This window comes from Ogataea angusta (assembly GCF_019207475.1).
Source record: "Ogataea angusta isolate 61-244 chromosome Unknown 61-244_NODE_6_length_652341_cov_89.526226, whole genome shotgun sequence".
NCBI classification, from domain to species: Eukaryota; Fungi; Ascomycota; class Pichiomycetes; order Pichiales; family Pichiaceae; genus Ogataea; species Ogataea angusta.
In genome coordinates this window covers 416146-426725 of record NW_025065220.1, presented here as the reverse complement: position 1 = coordinate 426725, position 10580 = coordinate 416146, and the positions used below count along the sequence as shown (strand labels likewise).

The window sequence follows — 10580 nt, the reverse complement described above, 5'->3', positions numbered from 1 at the left end:
GAGTTGATCAAAAAACAACCTTATGAAGAAAGCAACAATAGATTTATTTATAATCAAAACACGAAAGCGTGTACAGTAAGTGACGTATGTTCAACTTTTTTTTCCTTAACTATAAAACTCAGTTAAGCCGTAAATATGTAGATGAGGCAGGACTTAAGCAGAAACCTTGGCAACGTGCTCGAGCAAGTCAACAACTCTGGTAGAGTAGCCGTACTCATTGTCGTACCAGGAGACAAGCTTGACGAAGGTTGGGGTCAGCAGGATACCGGCCTTGGCGTCGAAAACAGAAGATCTGCTGTCGGTCACGAAGTCTGAGGAAACAACAGCCTCGTCGGTGTAGCCAAGAATTCCAGCCAATGGGCCCTCGGCAGCCTTCTTCATGGTGGCACAAATGTCCTCGTAAGTGGTTGGCTTCTTGAGGTTGACAGTCAAGTCAACAACAGAAACATCGGTGGTTGGGACTCTCATGGACATACCAGTGAGCTTACCGGCCAATGCTGGAAGGACCTTTCCAACAGCCTTGGCAGCACCGGTGGAGGATGGGATGATGTTGCCGGAAGCAGTTCTACCTCCTCTCCAGTCCTTGTGGGATGGACCGTCAACAGTCTTTTGAGTAGCGGTGATGGAGTGGATGGTGGTCATCAAACCCTCCTCAATTCCGTAGGTGTCATTGATAACCTTGGCCAATGGAGCCAGACAGTTGGTGGTACAAGAAGCGTTGGACAGGATCTTGATGTCTGGAGTGTACTCCTCGTGGTTCACACCCACAACGAACATTGGAGCGTCCTTAGATGGAGCGGTGATGATGACCTTCTTGGCACCAGCATCGATGTGCTTTTGAGCACCCTCAAGGGTGGTGAAAACTCCAGTGGAGTCGAGGACGTAGTCGACGCCTTCCTTACCCCATGGGATGTTGGCTGGGTCTCTCTCTTGGAAGACCTCGATCTTCTTGCCGTTGATGATCAAGTACTTGCCCTCGTGGGTGACAGTACCATCGAACTTTCCGTGGGTAGAGTCGTACTTGAACATGTAAGCGGCGTAATCAGGAGCAATGAACGGATCATTGATAGCAATGACGTTGACGTCCTTTCTGCTAAGGGCGATTCTCAACACCAGTCTACCGATTCTTCCAAATCCATTAATTCCAACGTTTGCGGTCATTTTGTTTCTATATTATCTTTGTACTAAAGAGCAATTGATAATCTGTGAGAAAAACCAGTCCTTATATACCGTTTGCAGCACTCCCTTCCGAAGTTAAGGAAAGTCGTGCCCCACCTAATTTTCATCACGCCAAAAACCTACACGTATGACTACTCCGGGCCAGTGTTCACCACGAGCTACATAGCGTTAATTAATTACCCTATTGGTTAGCTCTGCATGTGAGGGTGGTGTGAGCCGGTAATTGGGTCCACTATAGCGTTCAGTAAGGTGATATAAAGCTCTGTACGGCCAGAAGTGGACATCACCCAACAGGCTGTCTCCGGGACTGGCCTGTCCGTGCAAGGTTGTTCCATGGAAGATGTACCGCCGGAGCGGCCTAAAGGACAACAACAAGTGTTTGCACCACCTCCGCAGAGGACACAACCTTAAATCCCTCTTTCTCGGTCTCGGGACAGGATCCCGGAGATTGTATTTACCCCACGCACCGTGCTGGAGCCATGGCACTTCCAAATTCGCGAGTTTGCCACCATTTACCTCTGTGGCCCGACTCACCCCTGGTGCACGGATGTGATCTATACCAAACTCTAAACCATGCAGGAGGCCCGATTATTAATGGACCAATTGGCTATAAATACTAACTCAATTGACAGTTGGCAGTATTGAAAATGAGCATTCCGACCACCTCCTCGGGCATCCCAAGATTGGCTTTTGGCTGCGGTACGTACTACTACAAGTACGGCACCGACAGCGTTAACCAGCAATTGGTCGACATCACCAAGACCGCATTGAGGAAAGGCCTTAGGCACATCGATGCTGCAGAGTGCTACAATGTAGATCAGGAATTGGCAAAAGCTTTTGCGGAATCGGGTCTCTCCAAGGCAGACTACTTTGTCACTGACAAGTATTTTGCAGGAGCCGGAGATTACTCTGCTCGGTCCAAGGAAGCCAACCCATATTTGCACCTGAAGGCCTTTTTGGAAAGAGTGAACATTCCTTACGCTGATCTGTACCTTCTACATTCCCCATTTATCAAGAAAGAAACCCATGGCTTTACATTGGTCGAAGCCTGGAAATACATGGAGCAATGTAAGAAAGAGGGGCTTGCTAAGAGAATTGGTATCTCCAACTTCACTGTCCAAGACATTGAAGAAATCCTGAAAGAGGCTTCGGTCAAGCCGGAGGTTCATCAGATTGAGTACAGTGCGTTCCTGCAAAACCAAACACCGGGTATTGTGGACTATTGCAAGAAGCACGGCATTGAGCTGGAGGCATATTCTCCTTTGGGCCCATTGACCAAGGGCGACAAGACCACTGAGGTAGGAAAGAAGTTTGACGATTTCCTGAGTTCGCTGGAGAAGAAATACGGTAAGACCAAGACCCAGATTTTGCTGAGGTGGGTGGACCAGAAAGGAATCATTCCAATTACGACCACCTCCAAGGAGAGTAGACTGGACGAGTTTTTGGGTGTTTTCTCTTTTGAGCTGACTCCTGAAGAGGTTGAGACTGTCACTGAGATTGGCTCCCAATACAAGCCTCCTCTCAGACAGTACTGGATTCCAGAATTTGGTAAATACGACCAGTGATCAGAAATATAAAATATTTTATTCTCAGAATAGATTAGATTCAACAATTACATAGTACAGGAGTCAATTCCACATTTGCTCCTCGGGCGTGACAAATTCCTTCACACTCTGCATGTGCACGCTGTTGTCTGTCTTCTGCTTCTTCTGCCAATTATCGTCCAGCTCAAAGTCTAGTAATGATAATCCCAGCGAGGCATCCACTCCAAAATCATTGAGCATCATCAAATCCGTGTAAGATCTCGTCTCTGGGTGTGAATATCCAGCTTGGTCAGGTGGGAGCGGGAATTGCGGCTGATGCTGTTGTGTCTGCTGGTGGATGCTCATCATCGGATAGAGATGGGACAATTGTGGTTGCTGTTCTTGTGAGGACGTGTACTGCTGATGCATAGGAGAAGGGTCTCTAAGTTGGTCCTGCAACGTTTGGTACTGGTATTGCGGCTTCGCCTGAGGAGGGGATGTTTTGGCCGAGAAGATATCGTTGATAGCCACATTATCCTCTTCCTTCTTGATCGGTGACGAAAGCTTGTTTCGCAGAGCAGAACTCTTTTTCTTCTCCTTCTTGATTTCAGCAGTTTGTTGTGAAGGCGAGTTGGCCTTCGGAGGGCCCAAAATAGCCTCAATTGCATTTTCCAGATGTTCCATGCACAACCGAGATAGACAGCCAAGGAAGGCGATGTCGGTCTCGAATTTGAGATCGGCAATAACAGACGTGAGTAGCGATTTGGCATCTTGGAAAAGCGCACCGCCTCTAGTGTACTCCAGGGCTCCCTTTGCGGCCAACAGAGCGAATCTGGCTTTCTGGCGAGACGCATTAATGGGCAATGGCAAGTGGTAGAAGTGGAACTTTTCCGTGTTCAGTGTCTTGGTGATTGCCAGAATTGCTGTTGCAGACTGTTGGATGGCAATGTAGCAGGCCGAGTTTTTGAAATTTGTCGTTTCCGTTGCCATCAACGGCATGTATATCAGGGCTTTAGCCTGGAAGTAGAGATACATGAGCGTCAATTGTCCTTCGCTGAGTTTCTCCATGTCGGTTGTGTTCAGATCGCTCTCGAAGCTCAGCGAGGGTGCAAGGTCTTTCCGCCAAGTATCCAGCATGTCCTCTAAAATTAGTGCAGACGATTCACCAACGTTCGCGCGCTTTGGCTCGTTGCTGCTCCGCTTGAAAATCGCGTCCACAATTGCTCCCAGAACTTTTGAGTATCTCATCACGCTCAAAGCCAAATCACTAACTTTTCCCACCAGAGAGAGCTGAGTATTATTGAACGTGATAAGGTTGATGTCTGTGCCGTCAGCAGACGAGGACGACGGAAGAGCACACTCGATTTCGTGATCCTTGAGAAGTCTAGGAACTCCCAGAATCAGCGCGCTGAAGGAGTCCAGATTGTAGATACACCAGAACAGAATTCTGCGTTCTCCCTGTTGTAATTTTGAGACCTTGGATCCATTGTAGCCCAGCACAGCGGCAGGACATCTGTGCAACCGCAGTTGTTGGGCCATGGTGATGAGCTTTCCACGAAGCTCATAGCTGGTGTTCAGGTCCGCAGTGGTGAGACAGTACAGCAATTCGAGGGTCGTCAATTGCAGTGAAGTGATGGAGCAGAGAGAGTTGATGCTGGAGTGGATGAACTGCTTGATGAGATGGTCGTAGAACTGCAAAAGTTCGGAATGACTGGCCGATGGGTCCTTGTTATGCGCATACATGTTGCTGCGCTCCTGGCTGAGCATCACGAGTGTCGTGATGATGATCAACATCTCGCCAAATTTCTCCATTCCGTACATCTCTCCGTCTTCAAAATTCGCTTCCCGACTTTTGTTGAACTTCATGTAGTTGCTCATAAAGACTTCCTTGTTTAGCACCGGGGTGACTTGGTTCCAGGTCTCAAAGAAGATGGATATACAGAGGTCCAAGTTAACGTGATTGGGCAGGTTCAAGCCTTGAAAGAATTTTTTGGACTCCTCCGGTGACAGTTCGTTGAACTTGACATTTTCAAACATCGACGGGAATCGTGAGTACCTTTTATCCTCGTCATATGCCTCCTTGAGCAACGCAATCGACTTTGAAGTGAGATATGGAGCTTTTGAGTTGAATCCATGAACGCTCACAACTTTGGCCAGCAAAGAAGGAATAAACAAAGTTTCCTCGGTCGTCCGGGGAATCGACGTTGCAATTAAATTTGCAAGATTCAGAAAATGCTTAGTCCGTAGCTTGTTTTGGAGAGACACGGCTGCTGCTGCTCCTGGAGCATTCACCTGCTCAAACGAGTTGTAGCCATACCGATTGCGCAGGTCGTCCACGTTCTGGGTGTAGTGCAAATTGGAGGGCATCGATGCCGAGTAGAGAGACACGTCGTCATCGCTTAGTTCTCCCTTGTCTATGTCGACAGAACCAGCGATGGAAACAGGCCTGTTGTGGACCGAGTGCGGGAAGTTTCCGCAGTTGCACGTCTCGTCATGCAGATGTTCTTCCAGTGACTTGTACACTTTCTGTTTGTTGAGCAGAGACAGATTCTCGTCATTCAGCAGCGTTGTTGAGGTTTTTGGATCTTCTGGAGTGTTTGCGTTGGCATCTGGGTTTTCAGCACGCATTTTGAGCAGCTTTTGCAGCTTCTTGTTCTCGAACTCCAGCTCTCGCACCCTCTCCTCCAAAGACTCTGTATATCCTCTTGGAAACGCTTTTCGAGCCAGCTTGTCAGTAAAAATACAGTCAAGCCCCACGGCTTTACAATTGGCACACTGCGTACGTCCATTCGGGTCCACCTCTTCTCCTTCCTCATAGAAACACTTGATTTTCTTCTTACGACACCGGTCGCAGGCAACGGACACTCGAATTGTGTTCGAGCCCGGGGCTTTGATGATCTTCGGTTTTGAGCCTGGCGGCGATGGAGGCGGCATTTTCAGCTTATCAGACAACGGCAAATGACTCTCAGCGGTCTGAAGTATTACGCTGCCAAATAATTAGTTTTCTGAGAGATAACCAAATTAGTTTTTCTGCTCAGCAATTTCGGGGTGCGAGGGGTTAGATCCGGGGTATTCGATCAGACCGGATGACACAATCGTGCAGGAATTAGTTGTTGGTCAATGCCAGTACTACAAATTAACGGGGAAGACTTCAATGTGTTTCCGATAGTAAGCCCCTCGGCTGCCAAGAATGCTGTAGAATAGAAATTTAGCAACACGGTCAATCTCCGGTTTGACTCCTGGCAAAATCGTTGAAATATTTCTATTTTTGCTAATCTGTAATTTTTTTAACTGTGAAAAATTTTACTCTTTGTACTAGTAAACGGTAAGTACAACTTTATGATGAGCATTGCAACGAATTTCTTCAACCGATACACATGAGGAAACACAACTTTGACAGAGCTTTTTAACACTGAGAGTTGTACTAACACATAAGGTTTCTGTCGTACTCAGCTTCGCCAGTGGAATCTCTGGAGAGCGTGATCTGAACCGTTGTAAATTCACTCTTTTGTACGTTTGTATGTGGGACATAGCTAATTGAAGCTACGTTATAATATGATTAAAGTTGTCGATTTAGTGTAACCGAGCGTTCAAGGTATATCTAGTACAGATTTAGCTTAATGGATTTAAATATTCAAATTTATTAATATTTTGATATATTCATGTCCAACAACGCAGACGAGATTCCGGCAATTTGCAACAACTGTTTGGGCCAAAACCCGTACGTGGAGATGACGCGAGAAAGAAACGGAGCAGAATGTAAGCTGTGCACTCGCCCGTTCACTGTTTTCCGATGGTCTGTTAAGAAAGGCGAACGATCTAAAAAGACATTATGCTGTTTGACTTGTGCAAGAGCAAAGAATTGCTGTCAGTCGTGCATGTTGGATCTGACGCTTGGAATCGACCTGCGAACGAGAGATCAGCTTTTGAAGCTGACAGATCAAAGCCCTGCCCTGGAACTGACTCCGCAAAATCAAATGTCTAAAATTTACGCCGCTTCTCAACTTGAAAAAAAATACAAGGCTGCAGGGGAAGAAGCCATCGAAACAGTGGAGGAGAAGCGGGCAGACGCACGCAAACTAATAGATTCGCTATCGAAAGCTGTGCATAACAAAAAAAGGAAACAAGAGAGCGAGCAAGATGAAGAACAGGTCAGCAAGGAGGAACTGATCAAACTCTGCAAACATCTGCCGTTCAACGGCAGTTTAGAAACACCCAAAAGCAGCAAAATCAAGTCGTTTTTCTTATTCGGGTTTGGCGAGAAGCTTGCTGAATACCAAGTGCGCGACTACTTTGAGGATATCGTCGGAGAAAAGAAGGTGGATGCCGTTACTTTGAACCATCGGGGCAAGTTTGGTTTCGTTGAATTCTCTTCTAGACAGGCCGCCGAGAAGGCAGCAGAATGCCTCAAAGATATGTTGCCCCATCCAAAACTGGTCGTTGTTGCAGGGGAGCCGCTTCGACTATGCTGGGCGGGAAAGACTACCACCCCTTCTTTTTCGACTACAGAAGTTGCACGAGTCCGCACCATTGTGAACCGCCAAATGATCAAATATGCCACCAAAGAACAGAAGAAGAGCAGTGAGAATCAAGTTCAGAGCCCTTCCACGAAGAGGTCTAAGACCGAGAGCACCGCCTCCTCCAAGTACACGAGTCTTCGAACGGACCTGGAAGTCTAAAAAATTAATTTGTATACTAGACTAATATACCGTAATATTCGCATCGTTTATACTTTTTGGCGAGCTGGCTCCACTGGACCAGCATCCGGTCAGCTATTGGAAGGATCAGCTTTCCTGTGAGACTCAAATTGTTGACCCTGGCAAGGCTTTCCACATAGATGATTTTCGTCTTGCAAAAACCCAGATACTTGAAAAAGAATAGCACATACGCTATTGGAATCGCTGTGCCCGGTCCATTGCACAGGAAGACGTCTGGATACTGCCTCATGGATGCAAAAAGGAGAAATGTCGATATGAATGCCTTTGATGAGCGGAAAACAGCGGAGAGCTTGCTCTCTCCAATATTGCGGGCCCGGGGAATGGTGATGACAGATGGAGACTTTTCCAGGCTGCCAATGCTAGCGAGCGATGTTTCGTCCGAGTCTGAGACTGCGTACTGGCGTTGGAGGTGATCGAAATGCTCAAATTGGCGCAAGATTCGGATCATCTCTCCTGTGTGGCCCCCGGAGCCCAGCAGGATCAGCACTGACTTTGATGTTGCCGCTGAATTCTGAGGATGACCGAAGGTATTGTGACAGCTGGGAAGAACGTAGATCAGCCGGCCAATTAACGCCAGGAGCGTCAGCAGCACTACAGAGGCAGCAAGCGTGAAATGGCGTTCGTCCATAGACGATTGTAAATTTACAGAAAACGAAAAACGACGCGTCGATATTAGCTGCGATTATGGTAGCATTGACATATATCGCGCGACGCCTGCGATGCGGCTAGCCTGAACACCCAGGTGCCCACCATAGGCATCATGGGCCTGGCATCGGAGTTCGCTCTTGGACATCGTCATTGTGGCTAATATATAAAGATGCTATATGTACGCTGTGTGTTTGGTTCTTTTCATCACCGATATCTCAGATAAAAAAATAATTGAGATTAACGTTTTTGCTTGATGAGACAAATTCTCGGGCTTGTGATCTGCCTGATCGCCCCAGGAGGATTGGCACTCAATCAGAAGGAGTCCCCCTTCTTCTCCTGTATATCGCAGTCTCAAAGCTTGCCGTTTGACTTCAGGCCACCACCAGGTTCAAACGAGTTCTTTAGCCCCCATTGCCAGTACGAGCCTGCATTGGGGACTCTGCTGATCTGTTTCCATGATCTGACGTCCAATCAGACTAAACAGGAACAGATTTTACAGGACTCGTATGGTGTCATTGTGGATTACTGCGGTCGACTCGGAGGAGCCGACCTGGACATACAAACGTTCGAGAGGAGGTACCAGAACGCAACAAAATACGTCCTTTCCGAGAACGAGGCCCGATCCCATAATCTCAGCACGCCAATCCGCTCTCCCGTGCGTCTTAACCTCACCACAGTGTTGACGTACGCGGACTCGTTCTCGCTGTTTGCAGGAAACTTTGCCTGGGCATATGATTTTTCCACCATAATGTGCATGTTTTGGGTGGTGACTTTAGGCGTAATCGGAACATTCAACCACTTCAAGCATTACCGATGGAACAACAAGCTAAAAGGAGGCATAATCGACTCCTTTAGGAGCTATATCGCCTTGCCCACGCTGAACGGCAAACACTTCCAACCGTGGAACATGTTTGGGTCTCTTGGCGAATGGGCCCCTTTCAAGCTTTTTGACAGCTTGATCCCGACCACACAGGAGTCCATCATTGTCTTCCTGTACTGCATCATGGTCATAGTCTCTTCTTCTGTCGGCTACACGCTGCAAGATCAGAGTGCTCTTTTGGGAGCAAAAGATCTACAGTATTATAGATACGTTGCCGATAGAACAGGTCTTCTCGCCTTCGCACAGCTGCCGGCCCTGTTTTTGTTTGGTGGCAGAAACAACATTCTCATCAATTTGACGGGATTGCAATTTAATACCTTTATCATCTTCCACAAGTGGATTTCCAGGGCGATGGTGATTCTAGCCGCGTTGCATGCCTATGCGTTTAGAGAGTACACAATTATCCGCGGCCACTACGAGAGAGTCTCGCAAGAGGCGCTTTGGTTCTTTGGTCGTCGGTCATTAGAGGCCGGCATTCTCATTATCCTGCAAGCCATTTATTTCTTCCGCAGCCGGTGGTACGAGCTGTTCCTGGCTGTTCATATTATATTGGCCCTAATTTTCATTGTGGGGGCATATTTCCACTGCAAAAGTATCGGGTACCTGGAGTGGACGTATGCCAGCATGGGGGTCTGGGCTCTTGACAGGGCGTGGAGACTCATGAAGATCTACAGGTTTGGTACCCCAAAGGCCACATTCAAGCTACATTTCGAGACCATTGTGGTCAGCATTCCAAAGCCAGACAGCTGGAAACCATACCCGGGCTGTTTTGTCTACCTGTACATTCTCTCGCCTTCTGTCTCTTGGAAATTATGGGAAAGCCATCCGTTCACTATTTATTCTGTTGGGAATGAAGTGCGAATTTACATTAAAAAGAAAGACGGAATGACACAGAAACTGTACGATTATTTGCTGGCAGCAGGTGAGTCGCAGCTGCGGGTCGCCATCGAAGGCCCTTACGGACACGCCTCTAGCCTCGAGAGCTACGATAATATCCTCCTTCTTGCGGGAGGAAATGGTGTCCCTGGTCCATACTACCATTGCATGCATCATTTAGAACAAGCACAGTCCAAAGGCTGGCGGAAAAAAATACACTTTGTCTGGATATCTCCATACTTCACAGCATTGAGATGGTTTGGCCGCGAGCTACTGGACCTCCAGACAAAAGACCAACACAATTATGTGTCAAAAGATATTTATCTCACCAGAGAAAATAAACTGGTGCAAAAGTCATCGGGCGATGCAATGTCGACAAATTCCAGAACTCCACTAATATCAATCAGCAGCGAAGAGCTTATGGCACGCGTCATGGGCCAGCTGTCGGAAGAGCATCTCGCAGATTACAACGTCCACAAGATGAGACCCGATGTCTCCAAGCTCATATCTTCTGTTCTGGAGGAGGCAGAGGTGGAAGGCCACCGGAATGGTCTTGCCATTGTCGTTTGTGGCTCAGACATCCTCGTTGACACCATACGGGATGTTGTGGCGCAGAAGGTCGGCACCTCGGGCAACGAGATGCGCATAGACCTGTTTGAGGAGCTTCAAGTATGGTAGACGTAATCGACGCGACGATAATGTTTTTCTTGAAGATAGATTTTGCCCTGGAAAATTGTGTTGTAGTAAAAATTGATC

General features: G+C 47.5%; 6 protein-coding genes across 6 annotated transcripts; 3 read left to right on the top strand and 3 right to left on the bottom strand.

Annotated features, from left to right (window-relative positions):
• Window positions 1-153: 153 nt before the first annotated feature.
• Window positions 154-1161, bottom strand: KL928_003278 (uncharacterized protein; the record flags this gene model as incomplete). The annotated part of the gene is made up of 1 exon (XM_043203847.1): window positions 154-1161. One exon carries the CDS (start codon window positions 1159-1161, stop codon window positions 154-156), a length of 1008 nt encoding a protein of 335 aa, XP_043059531.1.
• A 665-nt stretch (window positions 1162-1826) lies between these two features.
• KL928_003277 (uncharacterized protein) lies at window positions 1827-2744 on the top strand (the record flags this gene model as incomplete). The annotated part of the gene is made up of 1 exon (XM_043203846.1): window positions 1827-2744. The coding sequence occupies one exon, from the start codon at window positions 1827-1829 to the stop codon at window positions 2742-2744; it is 918 nt and encodes a 305-aa protein (XP_043059530.1).
• Window positions 2745-2807: 63 nt separating this feature from the next.
• On the bottom strand, window positions 2808-5636 carry KL928_003276 (uncharacterized protein; the record flags this gene model as incomplete). The annotated part of the gene is made up of 1 exon (XM_043203845.1): window positions 2808-5636. One exon carries the CDS (start codon window positions 5634-5636, stop codon window positions 2808-2810), a length of 2829 nt encoding a protein of 942 aa, XP_043059529.1.
• Window positions 5637-6364: 728 nt separating this feature from the next.
• Window positions 6365-7381, top strand: KL928_003275 (uncharacterized protein; the record flags this gene model as incomplete). Its single annotated transcript, XM_043203844.1, has 1 exon — window positions 6365-7381. One exon carries the CDS (start codon window positions 6365-6367, stop codon window positions 7379-7381), a length of 1017 nt encoding a protein of 338 aa, XP_043059528.1.
• A 16-nt stretch (window positions 7382-7397) lies between these two features.
• Window positions 7398-8219, bottom strand: KL928_003274 (uncharacterized protein; the record flags this gene model as incomplete). The annotated part of the gene is made up of 2 exons (XM_043203843.1): window positions 7398-7931; window positions 8133-8219. The coding sequence occupies 2 exons, from the start codon at window positions 8217-8219 to the stop codon at window positions 7398-7400; spliced, it is 621 nt and encodes a 206-aa protein (XP_043059527.1).
• A 102-nt stretch (window positions 8220-8321) lies between these two features.
• On the top strand, window positions 8322-10502 carry KL928_003273 (uncharacterized protein; the record flags this gene model as incomplete). The annotated part of the gene is made up of 1 exon (XM_043203842.1): window positions 8322-10502. The coding sequence occupies one exon, from the start codon at window positions 8322-8324 to the stop codon at window positions 10500-10502; it is 2181 nt and encodes a 726-aa protein (XP_043059526.1).
• Between the last annotated feature and the right edge of the window lie 78 nt (window positions 10503-10580).